Below are 26721 nucleotides of genomic sequence, written 5' to 3' on the forward strand. Positions count from 1 at the left end.
GAAGGAGGATAACAAAGAGGAGGAGGAGGTGGTGGAGGAGGAGAGAAGGAGGATAATAAAGAGGAGGAGGAGGTGGTGGAGGAGGAGAGAAGGAGGATAACAAAGAGGAGGAGGAGGTGGTGGAGGAGGAGAGAAGGAGGATAACAAAGAGGAGAAGGAGGTGGTGGAAGAGAGGAGGAGAAAGCGCACCCGGATGAAGAGGAGGAGGAGGTGGTGGAGGAGGAGGTGGTGGAGGAGGAGAGAAGGAGGATAACAAAGAGGAGGAGGAGGTGGTGGAGGAGGAGAGAAGGAGGATAACAAAGAGGAGAAGGAGGTGGTGGAGGAGGAGAGAAGGAGGATAACAAAGAGGAGGAGGAGGTGGTGGAGGAGGAGAGAAGGAGGATAACAAAGAGGAGAAGGAGGTGGTGGAAGAGAGGAGGAGAAAGCGGACCAGGATGAAGAGGAGGAGGAGGTGGTGGAGGAGGAGGTGGTGGAGGAGGAGAGAAGGAGGATAACAAAGAGGAGAAGGAGGTGGTGGAGGAGGAGAGAAGGAGGATAACAAAGAGGAGGAGGAGGTGGTGGAGGAGGAGAGAAGAAGGATAACAAAGAGGAGGAGGAGGTGGTGGAGGAGGAGAGAAGGAGGATAACAAAGAGGAGAAGGAGGTGGTGGAAGAGAGGAGGAGAAAGCGCACCAGGATGAAGAGAAGGAGGAGGTGGTGGAGGAGGAGGTGGTGGAGGAGGAGAGAAGGAGGATAACAAAGAGGAGAAGGAGGTGGTGGAAGAGAGGAGGAGAAAGCGGACCAGGATGAAGAGGAGGAGGAGGTGGTGGAGGAGGAGGTGGTGGAGGAGGAGAGAAGGAGGATAACAAAGAGGAGGAGGAGGTGGTGGAGGAGGAGAGAAGGAGGATAACAAAGAGGAGGAGGAGGTGGTGGAGGAGGAGAGAAGGAGGATAACAAAGAGGAGGAGGAGGTGGTGGAGGAGGAGAGAAGGAGGATAATAAAGAGGAGGAGGAGGTGGTGGAGGAGGAGAGAAGGAGGATAACAAAGAGGAGGAGGAGGTGGTGGAGGAGGAGAGAAGGAGGATAACAAAGAGGAGAAGGAGGTGGTGGAAGAGAGGAGGAGAAAGCGGACCAGGATGAAGAGGAGGAGGAGGTGGTGGAGGAGGAGGTGGTGGAGGAGGAGAGAAGGAGGATAACAAAGAGGAGGAGGAGGTGGTGGAGGAGGAGAGAAGGAGGATAACAAAGAGGAGGAGGAGGTGGTGGAGGAGGAGAGAAGGAGGATAACAAAGAGGAGGAGGAGGTGGTGGAGGAGGAGAGAAGGAGGATAACAAAGAGGAGGAGGAGGTGGTGGAGGAGGAGAGAAGGAGGATAACAAAGAGGAGAAGGAGGTGGTGGAAGAGAGGAGGAGAAAGCGGACCAGGATGAAGAGGAGGAGGAGGTGGTGGAGGAGGAGAGAAGGAGGATAACAAAGAGGAGGAGGAGGTGGTGGAGGAGGAGAGAAGGAGGATAACAAAGAGGAGAAGGAGGTGGTGGAAGAGAGGAGGAGAAAGCGCACCAGGATGAAGAGGAGGAGGAGGTGGTGGAGGAGGAGGTGGTGGTGGAGGAGGAGAGAAGGAGGATAACAAAGAGGAGGAGGAGGTGGTGGAGGAGGAGAGAAGGAGGATAACAAAGAGGAGAAGGAGGTGGTGGAAGAGAGGAGGAGAAAGCGCACCAGGATGAAGAGGAGGAGGTGGTGGTGGAGGAGGAGGTGGTGGAGGAGGAGAGAAGGAGGATAACAAAGAGGAGGAGGAGGTGGTGGAGGAGGAGAGAAGGAGGACAACAAAGAGGACCAGGAGGAGGAGGAAGAAAAGGAGATGAGGAGGAGGAGAAAGAGGACCAGGGGGAAGAGGAGGAGGAGGAGGAGAGAAACTCGAAGTCCCACTAATAACATCACAAATGACATTGACTAGTGACTCACATCAAAGGTTTCTCCAAGCGACTTCCTGGTGATCCAACAATCTCCCCCAGAGTGCAGAATGTTTGACCAAGGAAATCCTGATGAAAGAAAGGGACATGAGTGTTATGAAATTTCTCCTCCTAGCTGGTTTCCCCCTCCCCCCCACCTTTCAAAGCTCCTAGACAGTGAAGGCATGACATTATTAAAACCTGAGTTCTACTCTAGTTAATTTATGGAGAAGAGCTGTCCTTCAGTCCAGGGGTCTCCCATCTTGGCAACTTGAAGACCTGTGGACTTCATCTCCCAGAATTCCTCAGCCAGTTTTACTTTGGTGAGGAATTCTGGGAGTTGAAGTCCACAAGTCTTAAAGTTGCCAAGGTTGGAGACCCCTGCTTCAGTCAAGTCCTATAATTCCTTTCTAGAGTTCTTACCACAGAAGTTTGGGACTAAGTGGCTAGGAATTTATGAATCTGGCCACAGTACATGCATTACATGAGTTAAAAACATTGCTGAATTTTTTTAAAAAATCAGGCTGGTGGAAAGACAGTAGCATCAGGTTAATTGCATGGAACAAGGACATCCTGTAGCAGGCTCAGTGCCTAGTCAGTGTCTGTCCAGGTACAATAGGTGCTTCAGCCTCTGGCATCATTGATCCTGTCTTGTAGAGCCAGAATGCAGCAGAATTGGGATCATTTTGACTGTCATATTCTCATAAATTAAATCTTAGTAATGTTAGTAAAACAGAAGGTTAAAAAAATAGACTGGTATTTTTTTCCTCCAGCATAACCTGACTATATCTGCTTCCTCAAATCATGCCAATTTATTATAATTTACACTGTCACTCCATAAACCTACACTTTGCAATGAGTACCTAACAAAATTACTGATGCATGATTTAAGTAGTTAGCAAAAATAATAACTGAGACTCACTTCTTTGCAGTTTTTTACTCACTTGAAATGCAAAACCTTTACATTATACACTATAATTACATTTTACACTATATACACTATAATTACATTTTACACTATAATAATTCAGGATAAAAGAACAGAATGAACCAAAGTATGTGTAGAAAGGGCAAGAATAAAAAGCAGTTTTAACAATATTTCACAACTTAGAAAAACCTTTATTCAATGGTTTACCCTACATGGACTGCATGTTGAAAGACCCAGATTCAGTCACCCATAAGCATCAAAGTCCTTGCAGTACATGTACATATACATGTATGTATGTATGTATGTATGTATGTATGTATGCATGTATGTATATATGTGTATGTATGGCATTTGTGGTGCCCCACAATTAAATACAATATTTTAAAATGAGTCTATTAAAATAATTCTTAAAATTAATATTTTGGTTTGTTGTGCTTACATAAATTCTCATAGATTTTTAAGCAAGAATGTTGACATTTGAAATTTTCTCCCCATTTTTAATGGAAGATGGTCAATATTTTAGGATTCTTGAGGGAGATCTCTAGGTGAGATTTGCAAAATCTTTTCACAATTTGTCTATTTTGTAATATTTCTGTCACTTTATATAATTTTACATAAAGCTACCGTAATTTTCCGAGTGGAAGACACATATTTTCCCCCTAAAACAGGCTAAAAATTTGGGTGTATCTTTTACGCTGAATGTAGCTTTTTTTGAAGCTTTTTTTCCCAGTCCTAATGAGGTACTAACAATCTTCCCTGATCTTCCCTGCTTGCAGGCTTTTTTTATTGCTAATTGCTCAGAATAATGTTTTTTTCCAGCCCTAAGTTTTTACAGGCATTTTTCATTGCTACTTGCTCCAAAAAAGTTTTTTTCCAGGCCTAACCAGGGGATAAAATAATGTGCTGACGCTGATCAGACTAAGGATGCTAACCAGATGAATCCCTAGTAGGCAGATCCCAACTCCCAACCCCATTTTCCTCCCCAAAATCTAAGGTGCATCTTATACTCTGAAAAATACAGCAATTAATTAATTAATTAATTTTGGGGCATCTGCAACTATATGTGATGCTACCTGGACCTGAAACAATCGTAACTCCGTAACAATCTAACGTAGCACCTTTAGTGTAGCTAAGTCTGGTAGCAACCAATGGCAAACGTCTCTGACAGTGTTCATAGCCAATTGCATTAAATCACAATTGGTGTTACTATCCAGTGCATAATAGATAAATAGATTAACCCGATATTAGGAAACTTTACAAGGTGAGTTAAAATTGTAAATAAGTTTAACTTAGTAAGTATCATGCTCAAACCCAATTCGTAATCACTTGACTCCCATTCTAAATGGGAGTGACTAATGAAACCTGGATAATTCTGTCTGTGGTTTATTTAGAATAAAATATGAACCAGGGTTTATTTATTTCTGGAAAAAACAGAATCAGAAGCTAAAAGAAAACTATAGTTTTAGACCCTGAACAAAACACAGTTAAAGTGATCCAGGCTTGTTTGTTTGTTTGTTTGTTTGTTTGTTAATCAGATTTATATGCCTCCCCTCTCCGAGGGCTCTTGGACACTCTCAATGAAAGGTACAGCTAAGCGGAAAAAACTGAAAACCTGTATAGCATCTATCATATGGGTGATTTATCAAGAGGTTTTTGGTTGTTTTATTTTTACAATTCTGGCTTATTGAATTACGTGAATATGATGTACTGAAATATAGGCAACAAAAATGTATCACAGACTTAAATATCTCAAAAACACCATCTGCTTCTCAAATAGTGGGGTGCCCCCCCCTGGGGGGCATGGAGCAATGCCAGGGGGGCGCCTGTGATCGATTGATTCCCCTGTACGGGGAATGTATTCCCAGTTGCATGTTGCTCCGAGCTGGGAAGAGAAGGCAGCCAGGTGGGGCAGCTACGTGGGGTCTTGTTGTTTTTGATGGGTGCCACAGTAACTATGAACAGCAGGGTGAAACTGCTGCTGGAGAAGGAGGAGCATCCTCTGCAACTGGCACCCTAAAGCCTCCTTCTACACCATTTGTTGTGAGTGCCCAGCAGAGGCAGCGCTTATGGGCCTGGGCGGCAACTCCCAAACATCACCTTGGTTAAGCTGGCCTGGCCTAACCACGGTAGCCACGGCTGCCTAACTGAAAACAGGTTCCACTGAGTTCAGTGTGACTTGCTCCCAGGTAAGTGGGTAGAGCAGCCTTCTCCAGCCCACAGTTTGCTTGCAATTTATAACAAGTAAAATAATAATAATTGTAAATGAAGAAGAAAATGTATACTTAGCTTACATGTTTGGACAGATCAGGACTCTTGGAATCTACATCATAACTGCAGGGAAGAAGAAGCAGAGATCACACACTGGCATTTCAACCATGTAGAATCTTGGCATTTTTCTTTTTGCAAAACCTACACAGCAGGGACATTGTACAATATCTATGAAGAAGGAAGCGGAGTCAGGGCTGGAGAGCAAGATTTTGACTTCTTCTGCATGGGTTTCTGAGATTAGCCGATTGAGGCTGAAGCAGAATCCTTTTCCTGCCCATTATTTTAAAAAGTGTTCTCCAATCATTTGCAGACCTCATCTCCCATATCCACTCCCAAAAAATAATTTTGGCGGATTATTATGCCATCTGAAGTCTAATGCATCTGGAAGAAGTAGATTGGGGGGAAATGGCAAAACAGACAAATGGAAACAAGAGTACAGCTGATGGAATATGACAAAGATTGTAATACAGGTAGGCATGGATTTACTACCACAACGGAGCCAAACATTTTGTTGCTAAGCAATACAGTTGTTGCAAGTTTTGCTCCACTTTACAACTTTTCTTGCCACAATTGTTAAATGATTCACTGAAGTTATGACTGATAGTTATTCAGATATTGTAAAAATATATTCTGTGAGCCACAACGAGTCTTCGGAGAAGGGCAGCATACAAGTCTAATAAATAATAATAATAATAATAATAATAATAATAATAATAATACTTGTTGTTGTTGTTATTATTATTATTATTATTATTATTATTATTATTATTATTATTATTGCTGCTGCTGCTACTACTACTACTACTACTACAACTGGTTGATAAAATAAAGGATAGTTATTTGGAGGATGTTCATTCCAAGCATACCAAGGAGAACAGTACGTCATAAAATTGCAAAGCGAGTTTCTTTCAGCAACAGTTCACATATATTTACTAGGACTTAAAGAATGCAAAGGCATATTTGCACAAGATAGGAAGGCATCATTTGTAACAGTCCAAATCCATCACAACTGGAATTATTTCTTCATCTATTGGAATACTATGAGGAATTCATCAAGACTGTTAATACATCAAGAGTACTTTAATAATTTACTTGATTTTTACTTTTATTTAATGTGATGTTGGCACTATTGACCTCTACATAAATATCTAAAAATATTTTAGGTATCAAATTAGTGGAAATGGAACATTGTGAGAAAGATCTGCATTGGGAGTGAATGCTTATTTCAAATATAAAAAAATAACGTAAAATCTCCAGTAGTCTATGGGGAAGAATAAATGTCAATATAAAAATAAGTCCAAAGTTAATGCATATTATTAGAGGAAATCATATGTTAATATTTGTAATGGGTTTTAACCAGTCTGACAGGATACTAAAAAAACTTTCATGGTATTCTCAGACTCATAGATTTTCTATATTAGAATTACTTTTTTCTGAATTTGGGGATTTTAATTTGTCAATTTTCAATTATATCACTTGGCATATATTGTGACCTATATTGCTTTTGCAATTCTTCTGATTACCTCAAAAACTATTTTGGGAATAATTAGAAAGCTATTACATTGCCTTCTTATATTTGGCCAACATTTTGGTTTCTTTTTAATTGGTTTTCTCACATTAAAAGTTTCAAAATTTGTATATTGGGAAGGAAATTCAAATTTAATCCAACTCTCATGAGAAATTGACATTATGGGGAAATCTAAATTAAGTTTGCTAGTAAATAATTATTATGGAAATTATGGACCAAAAGGTTAAAAAATTCTTCAAAAACACTCAATGTTTGGCAAAAAAAAATACATCCCATTTTGGATTATCTAAGACTGTTTGATGACTGCTTACTTAATTAAAATATCTTTTAAAGATATACTGGGTCTGCAGAAATAGTTTCTGAAGTTCCTAAACTACTGATATTATTACAAATGTTCTCAAAAGTTGCTACGCCTATAGTTAATTTATTTATAATTAAAATGATGTATTAAGATAAATATGGGGACATTTGGAGAGTTGGAATATTCTGTCTTAAGAAATCAATGGGCTACAATTGATTGCTAAATCAATATGCAATAATTCATTAATAAAACAGCAGAATATTTCCCACGTCTAGTAGAGGACCCAAAGGATGTCCGTCATGATGAAAGGGGAGCAGAAGAAGATTAAGACATCTATATCTTATATATTATATTATAAATATATTAGATTTGTATGCCACCCCGAGTTTTTGGAGAGAGGCAGCATACAAATCTAATAAATTGAATCAAATAAATTGAATCTGGTTCTATTTTACCCTGACATTAGAATAGAATAGAATAGAATTTTATTGGCCAAGTGTGATTGGACACACAAGGAATTTGTCTTGGTGCATATGCTCTCACCGTACATAAAAGAAAAAGATACATTTGTCAAGAATCATGCGGTACAACATTATATAAGTTTAATGTCAGCATAAAATAGATCAAAATGTAACTGTTTTAACTTTCTCCTGATGTGCATCACGCAGATGTTGAAACATAACCCTATACCAGTGATGGCGAACCCATGCCAGGGGTGCCAGAGATGGCACATGGAGCCATATCTGCTGGCACACGAGGTGTTGCCCTAGCTCATCTCCAATGGGCATGTGTGTGCTGGCCAGCTGATTTTTGGCTCACACAAAGACTCTGGGAAGCACTTTGGCTTCCAGAGAGCATCTGGAGGGGGCATTTTTACCCGCCCCTGGCTCCAGAGAAGCCTTTGGAGCCTGGGGAGGGTGAAACACAAGCCTACTGGGTCCACCAGAAGTTGGGAAACAGGCAGTTTCTGGCCTCCAGAAGGGTGGGAGAAGGCATTGAATTATGGGTATGGGTACTCCCACATGTGCAGTAGCGCGCACCCACACTCTTTAGGCACCTGAGGGGGAAAAAGGTTCACCATCACTGACCTACACTAATGGTATTAGTACGATATCGGAGAAAAAAATAAAGATAAAAATTTGGAATCTAATGTATTACATTTACAAATTTTGTAACCTATTGAACAGTGAATACTCTGCCTTTAATGTACATAGAATTATTGTTGCCCTTAGAGCTCAGAATAAAGAGACCTCCTTTGGATCTCATTTCACATCGCTATTTTTCTTTTCAGTGCACCCTGTTTAAGGTAGAGCACCTGTATATTCTTCACAGAATCTCACCATTTACAGGATACAGCCAAATTGAGAAGTCATTTTGGTGCACACTGGTATTCCCTTCACACACGCTCACAGTCTTTAGAAGACCAAGAAATATGTCACTCACAGATCAAAGCGCAAATTCTGCTTCTCTTCAAAAAAGTAATCGAGGATGAATTTCCTCACAAAGTCAGGGTTCAAGGTGTTGTCAATGACTTCAGTCCTGCCAAACTGAAAAGGGAAAGGAAAAGGGAACCAAATGAGTGTGACAAATCCAGTAGCATTATAACTATTATTATTATTAATTATTAGATTTGCATGCCGCCCTTCTCCGAAGATTCGAAGAAGACTTGAAAAGAAACAGTATTTTTATCACACACCAAACTGATTCTTGGATGAAGGCTAGCCTGGAAACATTTAAATACAAGGTAGCTTTTTTTTAAAAAAAAATAATTTATTAATTTAATGAAAGAGGAAGAGGGGAGTACAAAATCAAAAGGAGGGGAGAGGAGGGGAAAGGAAAATACATTTATATTGGTTTGAGAATAAGAATTGTGGAAAAAAATACAAAGATCCGTTATATTCCTTAATATATATACATTATTATACAACGATTCACATTATTACATTAGTTCTATTCATGTTTCGGTCTTAGTTTACATTGCAATGAGCATCTTTATTATCTATATCTTATGTTGCTTGATAAGTCTATTCGAAACATTTAAGTATAATTAGTCCTACTGTAATTCTGTAGGGTATATAATATATTTAGGTTAGTATTTAGGTTAGTAAGAAGACTTGAAAAGAAACAGTATTTTTATCACACACCAAACTGATTCTTGGATGAAGGCTAGGCTGGATACATTTAAATACGAGGTAGCATTAAATATCTTTGTTTTATGCATCTTACAAGCATCATCAATTGCCTCCTTCTAGGCTTAAGAGCAGGAAATAATTCTTTCATCTCTTCGTCTCCAGAGCAAGTAACTTTCAGAAGTGCTGACTTCAATTTCTAGCATGCTGAGAAATAGCAACACTGGCTGGGGAGAGACTTCTTTCAGATAACTTACAGGCAGTTCAGAAATTGGGCTGAGTGCCACAGTTTGCCTAGTTCTGCTTCAGGACAAAGTTTTTCAGTCTTGGCAGGTGAAAAGAAACAACATCAACAGAAGAGAAGAAAGAGGGTGCATGGAGGATTTGTTAATTTCCTCTCCCTTCTTCTCAAAAATTGTTTTCTTGAATGGCATATGGTTCTTTTGCACTTTACATGTGATGGTCAAGATTTTGTTATGATGGGTAGGTAGGTAGGTAGGTAGAAAGGTAGATAGATAGATAGATAGATAGATAGATAGATAGATAGATAGATAGATAGATAGATAGATTTTCTTGAATGGCATATGGTTCCTTTGCACTTTACATGTGATGGTCAAGATTTGTTATGATAGGTAGGTAGGTAGGTAGGTAGGTAGGTAGATAGATAGATAGATAGATAGATAGATAGATAGATAGATAGATAGATAGATAGATTTTCTTGAATGGCATATGGTTCCTTTGCACTTTACATGCGATGGTCAAGATTTTGTTATGATAGGTAGGTAGGTAGGTAGGTAGGTAGATAGATAGATAGATAGATAGATAGATAGATAGATAGATAGATAGATAGATAGATAGATAGGGAAGGGAATTCTTTATTGGTCAAATGTGATTGGACATACAAGGAATTTGTCTTTAGTGCATATGCACTCAGTGTACTAAAAGAAAAGATAAATTGTCATAAGGTCCAAATAAGCAATCAGGAAACTATCAATATTAATATAAATCATAGGGATACAAGCAACAATTTGGATGTACTAGCCTGCTGTTTCTAGTTATGCCGTACTGCAGATAATACACACGAAGGCAGAAACAGGTGAAATGTGCATCAATTAGCAAAGGAAAGAAACTAAACACAACAAAGCAAAACAAGAAACAGTATTTAATCGATTGAGTTTCAGCCAAATTATTGTTTTTATAATATTTCAATTATCAAAAATCTGTGCCTCCTCCAACATATCAGAATTTCCAGGCTCAGCAGCCAAAGTTGTTTGATTTCTTTCCAGAAAGCAAGGACTCTGCCAAGCGAGCAGGCACATTTGGAAGAAATGCTCCACTTTTAGGTGCAAGCTAGAGATATTACAGCAAGTGACGCACACAGAAAGCAGCACAGCTACATAGGCACAGCTGGGGGGACAGGGCAAAATATAATCAGCAAAGGGGAAGGAGAAAAAAATCACTTGTGAAGACAGAAGTTTGTTGCATCAAGAACTGCTAATTTCCTCTTTGCATCACAACAACTAGTAGTCGCCTTGAGACAAAGCTAGCCTAGTGAGAATATCTGACGGCTACGTGACTAAGTCTCCAAGTACTTCAATTAGTCAGATATTAATTAGAACCATTACTCCTCAGGGGCGGTCACACAACAAAGGGGTGAATTTTCAGAACCTCCATCTAACATGTTCAGGAAGCAGAGGGATTTCAAGCCTGTATACCAAATGGCAGCAGAGATTTTCAAGACCAAGGCAGAATGGAGCAAATCCAAGTATGTACCTAAGATGACAGGATATGAAATTGCCTGACAATAAAAGGGGGGTGTCTAGGTTTCTTTAAAAGGTAATGAAAAGTTACAGTAGGCAAAAATACGAAAATGGGAACTTTAAAATATCTATTTGTCTATATAAACTTTATGCTGAATGCCCAGCTTTCCTCTTACTTTCTGTGATGAATTGTGAAGCCAGAAGCAAAAAGAAAAATTAAAGAGTTTGGTTAAGCTGTTGATGAGTATTGCCCACACAGAGGAGCCTCAGGATTTTGCATCCTCAACTCAGCCCCCCAAAGGGAAAAAAGTCCAGAAATGGGAGCAAGAAAATGAGGATACCAGTTTTAAACTGGTGACATATAAAAAGCCATAAAAGAAAGTGTTGTAGATGAAATAGAGAAAGTACTCTAGAAACTGAGCAAAGAGCAGACAGGAATCATTCAAAAACAGACAGGGCAGAATTTTAGCTATAACTATGTGAATGAAAAGGCAGCCTCTGCTAGGTCCATCAGGTTGCAGTCACCTGAATATGTTTAAGGTTGAACCAAATGCTTATACAGAAGGGAAGAGAATATTCACACATGAATGAAGGCAAATATACATGTCCCAGGCAGTGATGGTCTACTACCGGAACGGTAATGTGCTACTTTCCAGTAGCGATTTTAGAGATGTGTGCGTAGCTGCACACCCCCAACGCATGCATGTGCACCCCAACATAAGATTTGGCTGCTGCGCATGTGTGAAAATGCTCACGTGAGCAAGATTTCGGTGATTTCCGATGATTTCTTTCTTTCTTTCTTTCTTATTTATTCATTCATTCATTCATTCATTCAATTTTTATGCCACCCTTCTCCTTAGACTCAGGGTGGCTTACAATACGTTAGCAATAGCACTTTTTAACAGAGCCAGCATATTGCCCCCACAATCCGGCTCCCCATTGCATGCACGGAAGCAAAAATATTGGAGAAAATCGCCGAAATCTCGTACGTGTCCTCAAATGAGATTTCACTTGCTGTGCATGTGCAGTGGCCAAATCTCATGCTGCCGGGCACGCACACATCTGCAATGGTCTTGGAGGGTGCAAAAGTAGTGCCAAAGACCTTCTCTAGTCCCAGGATAATGTTGCAGTATCCAATTTGGATCACTGGGATCAGAGGGTTAGTTTTCTGAGCTTTCAGACTCATGATGGAGCCCCTCCTCAGGAAATTTCTCTCTCACCGGAATGTGAAAGGAGCACATTTTGGTGGGAAAGAAGCTCCTGAGGAGAGGCTCCAGCGCAGGTCTGAAAACTCAGAAGATATTTTAAAGGGGATACATTTAATGTGATTGTTATGAGCTTTGATTTTATTGTATTTTATATATTGTAGCTTTTGATTTTTTTCTAAAATAGCTTTCATTAAAAAGATTTTACATGTGTTCTGCTGGCATGTCTCAAACGCTCGTAATGACAGGGTAATTAGTCCCAAACAGACACACACCACACGATAGAAAGAAAACAAAAGGTCTTTATCAACAGAAAATTAAAAACAACTCCCTTTTTAAATGTCAAAGGGATTTTCTGGTACACACAAGGCACAGGTTAAATGCAATCCAATTTCTCACCCAGTAACTGGGAAATTGAGTCCAATTCCAAAGTCCAGAAATTCAACACACAATCTTGAACATGGAAACAGCAAACCACGATCTTGATGAAACTATGAATCAGATAAACTTCCACGAGGCTAAACCAGCACGCTGCTCTTTTTATCTGTAGCACTAATTACAGCAGCCCCATCCAACCACAGGTGGCTTCACTTATCTCCTGTAATAATCCTTCAGTTGTTGTGTCCTAGGCATCACTCTACGCATGCGTGTATGTGTCATTAATTCTTGTTCAGAATCCAAGGATGATACAGATGATTGATCTCCTCCTGGGCTGTCCGCCAAACTCCCCTCTTCCCTGTCACTCATGCTTCCTTGGTCAGAGGAGGCTTCGTCGTCAGATTCCATCGGTAGCAAAACAGACCTGTGGCATGTGGATGTTTCCCCCACATCCACATCCACATTCCTTGGGGCAGGAGCTGGGCCACAACAACATGTATAGTGAGTACTTTAAAAATAAAAGCCCTACATGGCTTAGGACAGACTATTTACGGGATGGTCTCCTGCCGCATACCTCCCAGAGACCAATAAGATCACACAGGGTTGGCTTTCTCCAGGTCCCATTGACTAAGCAATGCAGGTTGGCAGGACTTCAGGAAGGACCTTCTCTGTGGCTGCCCCAACTCTATGGAATCCCATCCTACTCCCACCCTACTAGCCTTCCGAAAGGCTGTGAAGACCTGGCTTTGCCAGCAGGCCTTGGGGGCCATGATTACTACTATCTGTCATGGACAAATTGTGTTGAATGGTATGTATGTGTATATTGATTGGTTTATTGTTTGGGGTTTTTTTTATAATTTGGTTTTTTATTTATTTAGTAATTAACATTTGACTTCTTTTTATTGTATTGTATTTCTTATATTGTTGTAAGCCGCCCTGAGTCCTATTGGGATTGGGTAGCACAGAAGTCAAATAAATAAACAAACAAATAAGTGAGTGAGTGAATGAATGAATGTGAAAGAGAAAAAGAAAAGAAAGGTAAAAAGAGAGGGTGTTGAATATGGTGTAACAAAGTAGTTCAAAGCTGACATATATGTGACTCCTGAGATGGGAGAGTGGCTCCAATAGATTCCAATAGATCCCAAGAACAATATCAGAATGCTCTGTCTTTCTCGTGTTCCCCTTCAAACATTTTGTTTATCAAAGAATCCATGTTTATTTATTCAAAATATTTACACTTTGTTGATTGACGAAGTAGCTAAACACAATATATAATTAAAACTAATTTCCATAGAGTTGGTGTGCTTGCCACGCATAGATGCTGAACTTCATTACAGTAAGTGAGTCACTTTCCGTATGCATCTGTTATCAGGAAAACACAGAGCTTAAAATAATAGTAATAATATGGGATGTTTTTAGCAAATCCCCCAAAGGATCATGTTGCTATGGGCTGAGCATCTGTTATTTTTGGGAAGGCGCCACATGTTGGTCTGAGGCTGATTTCTGCAGTTTCAAACTCGTTGCTAGGGGGCATCCTACTTGGGGCAGGTGACGGGATCTAATCTTGAACTGCAACATGGTTCACTATACAGTGTTCCCTCGATTTTTGCGGGGGATGCGTTCCAAGACCGCCCGCGAAAGTCGAATTTCCGTGAAGTAGAAATGCGGAAGTAAATACACTATTTTGGGCTATGAACAGTATCACAAGCCTTCACTTAACACTTTAAACCCCTAAATTACAATTTCCCATTCCCTTAGCAACCTTTTAGATTATTACTCACCATGTTTATTTATTAAAGTTTATTTTAAAAAAATATTTATTAAAGGCGGACAAAAGTTTGGCAATGACATATGACATCATCGAGTGGGAAAAACCGTGGTATGGGGGGGAAATCCGTTAAGTATTTTTTAATTAATATTTTTGAAAAACCGTGGTATAGACTTTTCGCGAAGTTTGAACCCGCGAAAATCGAGGGAACACTGTACAGTTACAATATCTATGACTGCAGTGAAAATAAAAACACCCTTGAGTCAAGTTTAATTCCTGATGACTTCACAGATCCAACCATGTATTTTTCTTAGCAACAATGGTTTTTTTTTACTGCCAATGCTTTTTCCACAGATTTGAGGTTTGCGGGGAAAAGGTGACTCCTCTATTTTGCCTATGGATCAATTTTGCTTAGGGTCCCCAGGTGGTCTCCTTTCTGAGTCCTAATAGGCTTGACCCTTTTTAGTTCCTTAGCAGATACTAAGTTGGCCAAACGCTGCTATCTGTGGAGGAAAATAAAGTAAATTGATTCCCCTCAGAGGGTTAATATTTGAAGCTTCTTACTTCTTCTTCAAAAAAGGTTAAACCTGTCAGTCTGGCATTCAATTTCCACCAAACATCCTATTCTATTAAGATGAAAAGAGATGAATTGAGATCATCTGTGTCTTCTATAAATGCCACTGATAGAGTCTCGGAATTGTCCTCAAAGTGAACTTTTTTCACATTTACAAGCTGCCATGTATCTTGTTACTTGTATTATAATGTATAAGCCAGTCTTGCCCTAATGAACCCTCCAGATGATTAGAACCAGAAATCTCTGCCAATCTGGTCAATGAAATTGTGGGAACTGTAGAGATACCTAGATCTATGAAGACTTTGACAAATTTTTACCCCACTGGCATTGCAGACTAAGCTTAGCGAGAGTGAAGAACCAAACACTAAATGAAAATTTAAGGAAGTAGTAAAACATGATCCCTTCAATGCAAATCTCCCCCTCTCTTCACCAAAGTATTTTCCAGAATCTTTCCAGGGAAGGAAAGGCTTAAATTTCCCCCATCACAATTGCTTTGACAGTCCCTCCTACCCACCAACTGCTATTTGCAATTTTAAAAATATCCACCTTCAATACAGACACATTTAGTTTAACTCTTACTAAGAGGTAACAAATGATCAGCTGGGTTCAGTTCATACGAGGGAAGGACTCTTCCCCCTCTCTGACTTTATATGAAAAACAAGTACAAATATTCTTCACTCTTCTAACAATGGAGATATTTATGTTTAGCCATCTGGTTAGGCGAAAAGCAAAACCCACTGCCAACAATCATGCCTACCATCTAAGGCAGTTTTCTATTCCTTCCATACCACATGCTCACAATTCCAAGAATTGCCTTCGATTTCAGGCATTCCCCCATCCTTGTACTAAACATGTTACCTTCATAACTCCAATCTCATAGACATTAATACCACTGCAACCACTATCTCTCCCCCTCTCCCCAGGTATGTATATATGTATGAATACACATGCACACACATATCTGTTGTATATACTCTTGATCAGTTGGAGGATGATGAAGATATTGAGGACTCAGATTCAGATAGTGTTTATGAAGTAGTGGGGGGGCCTGGGTTACAGGTAGTAGAACAGGTGGGAGGCCAGCCACAGGATGGGGCTATGAGTTCAGGATCTAACGAGGGAGAATCAGATGCATGCTGGGTTAATCCTAAATTCAGAAGAATTCAGAAACGTAGAGAGCAAAGGTCTGGAAGAAGATATTAAGGAGAGGAATGGGTTAAATATTGTAGTGAGGTAATTGGAGTTTCAACATTGCCGAAAAGAAATATGGAGGGGTTTTTCTCGCCACGCTAAAGTAAGCCAAAGTATTTTGTATTGTATTTAGTCAGTGTGACTGTTTTTTATAGCTATGTAGTTAGGAAATAAATCTTGTCTAAGTTAAGCAGGAAAAAGAATGTGAGGAATGCGGCTAGAAGAGAGATAACGGACCGATTGATGTCAGAAATGTGTTGAGGTACAAAAGAGCAGAGAAATAAATGGAATTGCTTTATTCATGAAATGATGCATTTAATGAGAGTTATTTGTAATTACTAAACTTCTACCAGAAACCAGAACAATATCTATGTTTCATCTAGCCCTAATCCTACCATTAGTTAAGGACCTGTATACTGCATGAATCAAAAAGAGGTGGTGAAAATATTTACTGACCCCTCACATCCTGGGCATAAATTGTTTCAATTCCTACCCCAAAAACGATGCTATAGAGCACTGCACACCAAGACAAGTAGACACAAGAACAGGTTTTTCCTGAACACCATCACTCTGCTACACAAATAATTCCCTCACCACTGTCAAACTATTTCTTAAGGCTGCATTACTATTACTATTAGTCTTATCACTCCTATCACCCATCTCCTCCCACTTTTGACTGTATGATTGTAACTTGTTGCTTGTATCCTTACGATTCATATTAATATTGATTGTTTCCTGATTGCTTATTTGTACGGTATGACAATCATTAAGTTTTGTACCTTAATGATTCTTGACAAACATATATTTTCTTTTATGTACACTGAGACCATCTACACCAAAGACAAATTCCTTGTGTGTCCAATCACCCTTGACCAATAAAGAATTCCATTCCATTCCATTCTATTCTAGTTTGGAAACCAGGGCCAATGAAAGATTTCCTTCCTCCCAGATATTCCAGATTTCAAACTGGTATAATATCTCAGGCATCCCCTATCACAGTGATAGTGAACCTATGGCATGGGTGCCACAGGTGGCACACAGAGCCATATCTGCTGGCACGTGAGCCATTGCCCTAGCTCAGCTCCAACATGCATGTGTGTGCTGGCCAGCTGATTTTTGGTTCACACAGAGGCTCTGGGAGGGTGTTTTTGGCTTCCAGAGAGTCTCCGGGAAATGTGGGAGGATGTTTTACCTTTCCCGGTTCCAAGGAAGCCTTTGGAGCCTAGGGAGGGCAAAACATGAGCTTAATGGGCCCACCAGAAATTGGGAAACAGACCATTTCTAGCCTCCAGAGGGCCTCTGGGGGGCAGGGGAAGCTGTTTTTGCCCACTCAGGCATTGAATTATGGGTGTGGGCACTCACGCATATGTGATAACACCTGCCCACACTCTTTCGGCACCCGAGGAAAAAAAGGTTCGCCATCACTGCCCTATGACCGTAAACTTCAATTGGCTTTTTTCTTAGATTTAGGACAGTGTGTCTCAAGCTTAGCATCTTTTGTTGTGGAATTCTGCAAGCTGAAATCCACACATCTTAAAATTGATAAGGCTGAGAAACACGGATCTACAGTAGGAGCTCATCTGAACTACCACAGTGGCAAATAAATTGTCCTGAATGTCTGCTTATGACTGGGAGCTGTAATTAAATCAGGGGCAGGCTCAGTTGTTCAGGCTCAGTTTCTTAGTTCATTCTCCATGTCCATGGTGGTTACTGCCTTTTCATATTTTTTCCCCCAGGCTTTTTTAATGCCTCTGTTGGGAAGTAAGTTGCTGGGGACTGATAAAAAGTAGCAATATACACAGATTAGCTATATGGCAGTTGGGAAGGGGAAAAATAAGGACAAAATAAGCCTCAAATGTTATCTTCAAATATGAAGCAATACTTTAGGGAACTGTGTCTGTTATGAGTTATAATATTAATAACCATTTCATTTTGGTACTCTATGTCCACAACAGAGAAATGCAAAAGGCCATAAAACATTCAGACAAGCAGAGATGATGCATGTGGTGTGGAGTAAGGCTGCATTTAATAATTAAAGTTAACTTTATACCAATGGAACTTTGTATTGTAACAGGAGCGTAAAATGGACTGAATTCTCAACTTAGGAAAACGATGACAATTCAGCTTTGTAGTATTCTATAGGACAGTGTTTTTCAACTAGTGTGCCGTGAGACATGGTCAGATGTGCCGTGGGGAAATTAAACATGGCTCCCCCAAACTACCATTCTTGCCAGGATATCCCGTTTGTGTTCATCGAAACAGGCCCAGGTTTCACTCTAAGTGGGTATAAATACATTTAGAAACTATATTAACTATATGTATAATATGTACTGTGTTAGAGTGTCATTTTGTGTCATTTTGGTTGATGGTGTGCCCCAGGATTTTGCAAATGTAAAAAATGTGCCGCGGCTCAAAAAAAGGTTGAACATCACTGCTATAGGAATCAAAAGAGAAGATGCCTAATAGGTGATGCCTCTCTTTCAGCTAAATTTGCCCATATACATGCTGAAGAATCAAGTGATAAAACCTTTTCTGGATCATGTCACTTCAGAGAACAAACTTGAATTTTTCATTTCTAATTTCATCTCATTCACAAAATGAAAAAAATGGATATGTTGGAGGAAAAATTTAATCCCTCTCTCTCTCTCTCTCATTTTCTATTTGAATAGTGGACAATCCGGGAGAAGTTTCAGGACCAGAAAGAGATGCACGAGTAATATGCATGTGTGCTGATTGGACTGCTTGCTTTCTGGGTTATTAAAATGGGTTTTTTATTGTTTTAATTTAATATTTGATTTCTTTTTATTATTGTACTGTACTGTTTTTATTTTGCTGTAAGTCGCCCTGAGTCCCATTGAGATTGGGCGGCATAGAAGTCAAAATATAAATAAATATATCAATAAAAATGTATTAATACAAGAAAGGCATCAAGGGGGGTGGGAGAGAAGGGGAGGGGAAGGGAGGGAAGAGAAAAGAAAAAAGGAAAGGATGGGTAGGGTAAGGTAAGGTAAGGTAAGGTAAGGTAAGATAAGATAAGATATCTATGCATATATGTTTCAAGTCATGATTTTAGTAGTGCAGAATCAAATAACATAACTCAGGGAATCCAAAACATATTCAGATACTGGACAGTGCATACTGAATTTTTCTCTATAAGGGGAAAAGTACAGCACTTGATTTTGGTTGTCCATAGCACAGCAAAGAAAGAACAAACACAAGGCAACTGGAGAAGGACAGTACCTTGGCTCTAGGAAAGAGAAAGGATCCCAAAAGGCAGTTTCCACTGGGAAATTGCCCACCTTAATATTCCAGAGGAAATGCAGCAAACTGATCTCGAGCCAACAGTTCATCAGCTCGGCTGCTCAATCAGGAGTGTTGAGGAGATACCTGATTTAAGAACATAAGCCATGCTGAATCAGGCCAAAGCCCATCGAGTCCAGCATTCTGCGTCACACAGTGGCCCACCAATTGTTTATGGGGATCTTGAGCAGAAAGAGAAGGCAAGACCCTCCCTTTCCTCTGACCCCCAACAAATGGTAATTTCAGCCACAGAGATTTTGTATCTTTGTATCTTAGCTCAGTCCTCTTATATTTCTATTAAAAAAGAAGGGAAGAGAGGCTTTGATGAACTCACACAAATTCACATTTGCAGTGAGATCTGAATCAAGGACTTCTTGGTTAAACACTTTTGCTCTTTGCTGCCACGTTAAATCTCCGCAAAACAGTAGCCAGTGATATGGTCCAATGATTACACAAATTGTGACACCAATTTTGAGAGACAATTGTCAGTTGGGGACAAATGTTGGATGACTAACATACTGCCAACAGCCACAAAGATTATTTTGGGACTTGGGAATTCGATAATGATGGGGAAATACACACATGCTCATTCTTTGATGATAACTGTTGGCTTCAAATTCTCTAAAGAAGCCTTCTCTAACCAGATGCACTTCGTACGTGTTATATTAGTTCCAACCACTCCTAGTCAATAATGAGAAAGGATGGAGGCAACTATAGTTAAAAAACATTTACAATACTTTACAAGCCTGGAAAAGCCATAGCAACTGATCTGAAACATTCGCCATAAGGCCCATCCAACAGTGAGATATCTGTTCAACTTTTGAAGTTTGACTTAGTAAAATGAGAGAATCCCAAGATAAAAACAGGACACATAGCCTCCATACTGCTTATTGTCCAGATGCAAAAGGAACATATGAATTGAAACTTGTCCTTAAAAGTTCTAAAGGAATGGCAAGTTTTTTTGAAGTGGGTAAATGACAGACTAGAGAAGTGATGGCGAACCTATGGCATGGGTGCCATAGGTGGCACGCAGAGCCATTTCTACTGACACGTGAGCCGTTGCCCTCGTTCAGCTCCAACATGCACGTATGTGCTGACCATCTGATTTTTGGCTTGCACAAAGCTCTGGGAGGGTGTTTTTGGCTTCCAGAGAGCCTCCGGAGGGCTGAGGGAGGGCATTTATACCCTCACCTGGCCTTTGAGCCTGGGAAGGGTGAAACACGAGCCTACTGGGCCCATCATAAGTTGGGAAACAGGCTGTTTCTGGCCTCCAGAGGCCATCCGGGGGGTGGGGGAAGTTATTTTTGCCCTTCTCAAGCATTGAATTATGGCTGTGGGCACTCGCACATGCACAATAGCGTGCACACATGCTCTTTCGGCACCCAAGGAAAAAAAGGTTCACCATCACTGGACTAGAGATAAGTCCATATTCTAAGAAGCAAGCTTTGCCCAAAATGAGGGACCCCAGATGCATTGCTTTTACTGGCTGAGAATTCTGGGATCCAAAATTTTTAGAAAACAACATTACAAAGCCTGACTTGACCTATCGCTTTGCCAACTGTGATGTAGTTGCTAAGCCGACCTTAAGTGCTTATAGAAAAATCACGGGCCCTTTTTTCTTCTGTAGAAAGAATGGAATTGCTCCTGAGAAACAAATAACAAGACCTCAGTGGTGCCGTTTCCAAATAGTTAATTTCATAGAACAGACAGATTCTCTCCTTACTGGAAGTCTTTATGGAAAGTACTCAGGGGAGAGCAACAGTCACGTAACTGAGCAAAACAGAGATAGACTTCAACATTATTGGAATGGGATGGTGGGATGGGAGAGTACCATCTGTTCTTTTTCACACTGTGGCAACATCACACAAATTCTCTTCTTGCTATTCTACAAAAAGTAACTACATTGGCAATCAGCAAAAGTAGGGAGGCCTCTCCCATCCCGTCGCAAAATGCATGCTTCCAAGAATGCATGATTCATAAGCTTGTGTTGAATAAAATATACCCATCAGGAAAAGAGTATTGTATGAATCTAAAAACAGGTTGATTTCCTAATCAAATAAGTCCACGTGAACCCAGCTTTTCAATGCAGTTCAGGCATTCAATGTGGAGCGATGTCACTTTCCTCCCTCTACCTCGAATGGAGAAGCAGTATCTTATTTAATTATTCTCAGTTGCTTTTTACCTCTTCTTGCCCCCAGAGCTTGCAGGTTAGGTCAGTTCAGGAGATCAATTTCATAACAAAGAAAAAAACAATAAAATAACTGCAATGATTCACTTAAACAAGTTAAGTCCTTAGATAAAGAGGAAAAGTAGTGGAAAACTTGTTAGGCTCTTCCCCCAATGCAACATGGCAGGCATATTATATTGTGTTTTTATACTGTTGTAAGCCACCCTGAGTTCCACAGGATTGGGCGGCATAGAAGTCAAACTAATGAATAAATAATAAATAAATAAATTCCTGCTAAACATCTTACTCAACTGCCCTAAAGCCTCCTGCAGGGGCAATAGCCAGTGAAGGGCTACCAAATTTTTTCCTACTGTGTGCGTGGCTTATGCAGGGTGCCCTGCATTTTCTTTCAAGATCTTTCAGTGCAAATTGGGTGCTCTGGGGTAGAGCTCCATTTTTGCTACCCCACTGCGTGTGTCCCCCATCTGGGCAGTAGCCCACCCCTGGCAATAGCAATAGCATTTAGACTTATATACCACTTCGCAGTGCTTTACTGTAAACTGCTCTCTAAGCAGTTTACAGAGAGTCAGCATATTGCCCCCAACAATCTAGGTCCTCATTTTACCGACCTTGGAAGGATGGAAAGCAGAGTCAACCTTGAGCCTACTGAGATTCGATCTGCCAAACTGCTGGCAGCCAGTAATCAGCAGAAATAGCTTGCAGTGCTGCACTCTAACCACTGCACCACCAAGGTTCTTGGGCACCAAGTCACTTGGGCAGCTCAGCTGCTTATGAGCTGTGGGAGAGGAGTTCTCATCAGGAAAATTGTATTCCACAAGTTCCACAATCCTCTATGGTCTGCAAAGTGCTAAACTGTGCAGCAGTTCATGTGTTATTTGTCTGTCTCTTTTGCAATGATGCCCTTGATAGATGCTAAGAATGATTTACAGATCCAAAACTAAAATATCTAAACTAAACTAACATAGTAGGATGCTTGGCTGCATAGCTAGAGGTATAACAAGCAGGAAGAGGGAGATTATGATCCCGCTGTATAAAGTGCTGGTGAGACCACATTTGGAATACTGTGTTCAGTTCTGGAGACCTCACCTACAAAAAAATATTGATGAAATTGAACAGGTCCAAAGACGGGCTAAAAGAATGGTGGAAGGTCTTAAGCATAAAACGTATCAGGAAAGACTTAATGAACTCAATCTGTATAGTCTGGACGACAGAAGGAAAAGGGGGGACATGATTGAAACATTTAAATATGTTAAAGGGTTAAATAAGGTCCAGGAGGGAAGTGTTTTTACTAGGAAAGTGAACACAAGAACAAGGGGACACAATCTGAAGTTAGCTGGGGGAAAGATCAAAAGCAACATGAAAAAAATATTATTTTACTGAAAGAGTAGTAGATCCTTGGAACAAACTCCCAGCAGATGTGGTAGATAAATGCACAGTAAATGAATTTAAACATGCCTGGGATAAACATATATCCATCCTAAGATAAAATACAGAAAATAGTATAAGGGCAGACTAGATGGACCATGAGGTCTTTTTCTGCCATCAGGCTTCTATGTTTCTATGTTTCTACAGGTTTCTTCCTCATGATTTAAATGGGGGGGGGGGGAGAGACAGAAAATCCTATGAGGAAAATCAGGAGATTTGTAAACAGAAGGGACCCTTCAGTACAATTTGCATTTACCTTTATCCTTCACGTCTTTCCCACTCTAATGTTACATCACCAAGCCAAAGAAATAAGGCATAGGATTCCCCCCAGCACCCACGCACCAGCAGTGGTGTGTGAAAATATGCAAAAGTAGGACGAGAGGAGTAGGAGGTCTTATTTTTAAAAGCAACAAGTTTGCGTTTCACGGAGTGGAAACCAGCCCACCCATCTACAGTTTCTATCCCTTCTGTTTCTCATTCCAGGTCCCTTTTTCTCCTCTGATATTTCAATCCCAGAAATGACCTATTGAGAAATAAATTTGAGAGTCTGCAGAACAACCCAGAAAAGTTGATGGAGTTTTGCCAGTGCTTCCTTGTCCAGCTGGCTGTAATTCCTTTCTGAGGGTGACAGTGTTTTAGAATAAAATGCAATTGGAGCCTCAGTCCCTTTTGGCAGCTGGTGGCTGAGGACAGTGCCGACCCCAAAAGGAGATCCATCACAAGTTAATAAAAGGGGAAGAGTCTCATTATATTGTACAAGGACATTATTGGATGACAAATTCTTAAGAGCAAAGAAGGCAGAGGCTTCTTTTTATCCCCAAGTCCAACTGGCCTTCTTATCTAGCAGTCTCTGTAACTGTCAGCAACTGTTCAGCAACTGTAACCTTCTGTGGCAGAAAAATACAATAAAAGTTTAACAGGCCAAGAAAAGCCCAGAGTTCTGTCTGATTCTTGGGTGTGGGGGCTTCCTCAATGGCTTTGACTTTACTTTTCATTGGTTGTATTCCCGAACCATCAATTAAATAACCCAGAAATTCAACTTGTGGAACGGCGATTTTGCATTTCTCTTGGAACCACTTCAATGTTCTCTTAGCCAATGGGTTAATTCTTCTTTATTGTCCCTGGACATGAAGATGTCATCAAACTAAAGCACTACCCTCAGGATACGCTATAGGAGGTGCTCCGTTACACTTGTAAAAAGCCCTGGTGCCATTGTAATCAGTGGAATTTAAATGCCCCTCGGTGTGTTACAATAGCCTGTGCTTCTGCGGCGGCATAGTTGCTGATAGCTTGTGCTAAATCAAGTTTTGTAAATATTTTGCCTTTTCCCCAAAAGTGCAGTAGATGTTGAACTACTGGTATGGAGTAGGCACTCTGTTGCAAGGCTTTATTTATGGTGCATTTATAGTCTGCACAGATGCAAGTTGACCCATCTGATTTAATGGGGGTGACAACTGGGGTCTTCCATTTAGCGGAAGGTTCAAAAAACCCTTGTGCAATTAGTTTGCCTAATTGTGCATCTATTTTGGACCAGAGAGCAAAAGGAACCCTTCGTGGTTTTATTCTGACAGGGGCAACGTTGGAGTCTAGATTGAAAGAGATAGGGGTCCCTTTATACTTGCCTAGACTCCCGCTGAAGATGTCCTCAAATTCAGTTAGCAGCTCCTCAAAGTCATGTCCCTGGATGGTGTGTATGCCGGCAGGTCACTCCCAAACCCAGGGGCCTGAACCATTCCACCCCCAGCAGACTGGGTCAGTTGCTATCCACAATGGTTATCTGCAATGGTCCACTGAACTCTTTAAATTTTACTAGGATTAATGTTCTTCCAAGAACAGGAATACAGTTTCCTTGGAAGTCATTTAATGTAATTCTATGTGGCTTTAGATGTTTCTTCTTAATTTTGGGGATTAATTCTTTCATTATCTGCCAGGACACAATGGTTAAAAACAACCATGTTACATGGAGATCCCTCAATGTGGATTGTAGCATGGAATTTCTCTGCATCACATGCATCAGAATGCCCTATAGTTGTCTGGTGGATTTCCCTCATTTCTGGGTATTAGCCCTCTATTTACTTATTCCTCCAGAAACCCAATTGTGGGGTAAATAGTCTTGTTGGGGAATGTCTCTGGTGGAAAGAACTTGGCTGGGTTGTTCTGCAAGCCTCTGTTATATGTCCCTTCCATTGGCATCACTTGCATATGGCATCTTTAAACTTACATGCCAATCTGGTTTGATTTCCCGCACAACTGGCACACCAGGAATGTTTATATCCCGCTTCCAAATGTCCTACTGTTGCAGCAAAACTCAGTTGCCAGGCAAGGGAATGGAGACCACAAGGCAATTGCGTAACTCAGGTTTATTTGATGCATGCATCAGGTTCAGAAGATATAAAAGCAATGTCTGAACAACGTGGATTATTTTTCAGGGCTCTTTATACATTTCCAAAGGAGTACAAAAAACACACAATATCAGCCAATCAGATACTAGTTGTCAACGTTTCCTTATACAGAAAGTAAAAAAAGGGGTTATACAATGCAGAAGGTGCAGAATGTACAACAAAAAGGAACTTGCGGTTAGTATGTGGGTTCGTGCATGAAGCTATGTGCCTTGAGAGCAGGTGTCAGATCTATCTCTGCACTATCAAAGCCATGTCCTTTTCCTGTAGCACAGCTATGTTCTACCGGATGCAAGCATAGATTATAAACACAAAATGTACTTTTGTACTCTAAATGTCAAGCATAACTATATATGTGGGGCATAGGTCAAGGCTTAAGAAATGCAGAATTTGGGCTAGCACTAAATATTAACCCTTTCAGAATTTATGTGATGAATTTCGTCTTCTCAATCTGAGGTTTCTTTGGATTCTGTATTCTCTTACTGTCTGGTGGGCATTCCTTCCATGAGATGGATTGATTTTCTGATAGTTGCTGCAGATTTATCAGAGGATTTGCTGCCTGGGCTTTGTCTAAGGCGATTTGAAATGTGATGCCTCTTTCCACCAGCAGTCATTTTTGTAGGGTCAGGACCCTCAGACCCAAAATTATTCTATCTTGCATCATTTCTTCTAGATTAATGAATTCACATTCAGATGCGATTCCACTCAGATAAAGTCATTAATTGACTCATTCTCCTGCTGGCATCTGAAATAAAACTCGTACTTGCTAATGAGTGGCGATGCTGGGGGTCATAATGAGTCTTTAATATGTTCTGAAGTATTGTCCACTCTGCAGTTTCTACATCGGTTGGTGCTGCTAAAGATTTCGCCATCTTGTAAATTGGCAGTCCATAATAACTTAGGAAAGTGCCCTTTTCCTAGTGTCCAACAGATCATGAAGATTATTCGCCTCCATAAACATTTGAAAACAACCCATATATGAAGATCATTCTTTGGTGTTACAGGTGAAAGGAGCTGGTGGAGCATGTGTGGTCATCTTGGAATGGCCGTGGTAGGCAGCTGTTCGCTACGAAGATGGCCGCTGATGCCACGTGGATAGATGTTCAATCCTTAGTTCTGTTCTAAGATCCCATCCTCATCACCAATGTTAAGTTGGATGGTTGAATGAAGTGGCAGGACTCTGAATAGTGGTTTAGTTCTTTATCCCAAGTTCAGCAAACATGATTTCCAGATAGCCAACAGCACCCTCTTTTAAAGGGCTCTGTCAGGCAGCCCAGCCATTGACAACTCTTTATTTTCCCACCACTTGAATGGCCCAATGAGCCACGATATGTTTTTTTCCTTTTATGTCTTAAATTCAGCCCTTAATTCATCTTTCCTTGTGGCTGCTATGTGCTAGTTTTCAACATTTCGAATTACTGTTCTCATGCCTCACTTTGGCCTTAACTTTTGCCCTTT

The 26721-nt window shown here is 40.5% G+C and overlaps 1 protein-coding gene across 3 annotated transcripts in view; it reads right to left on the reverse strand.

Annotated features, from left to right (window-relative positions):
• CPNE5 (copine 5) overlaps positions 1-26721 on the reverse strand; it is a 197778-nt gene that overhangs the window by 123564 nt on the left and 47493 nt on the right. For all 3 annotated transcript variants that reach the window (XM_070745132.1, XM_070745131.1, XM_070745134.1), the window contains exons 4-6: positions 8390-8493; positions 5141-5180; positions 1935-2011 (exon numbers count right to left, since the gene is read on the reverse strand). In XM_070745132.1, coding sequence (XP_070601233.1) covers positions 1935-2011; positions 5141-5180; positions 8390-8493 — 221 coding nt within the window. The remainder of the gene's footprint in view (positions 1-1934; positions 2012-5140; positions 5181-8389; positions 8494-26721) is intronic.

This window comes from Erythrolamprus reginae, chromosome 3 (assembly GCF_031021105.1).
Source record: "Erythrolamprus reginae isolate rEryReg1 chromosome 3, rEryReg1.hap1, whole genome shotgun sequence".
In the NCBI taxonomy this organism is placed as follows: domain Eukaryota; kingdom Metazoa; phylum Chordata; class Lepidosauria; order Squamata; family Dipsadidae; genus Erythrolamprus; species Erythrolamprus reginae.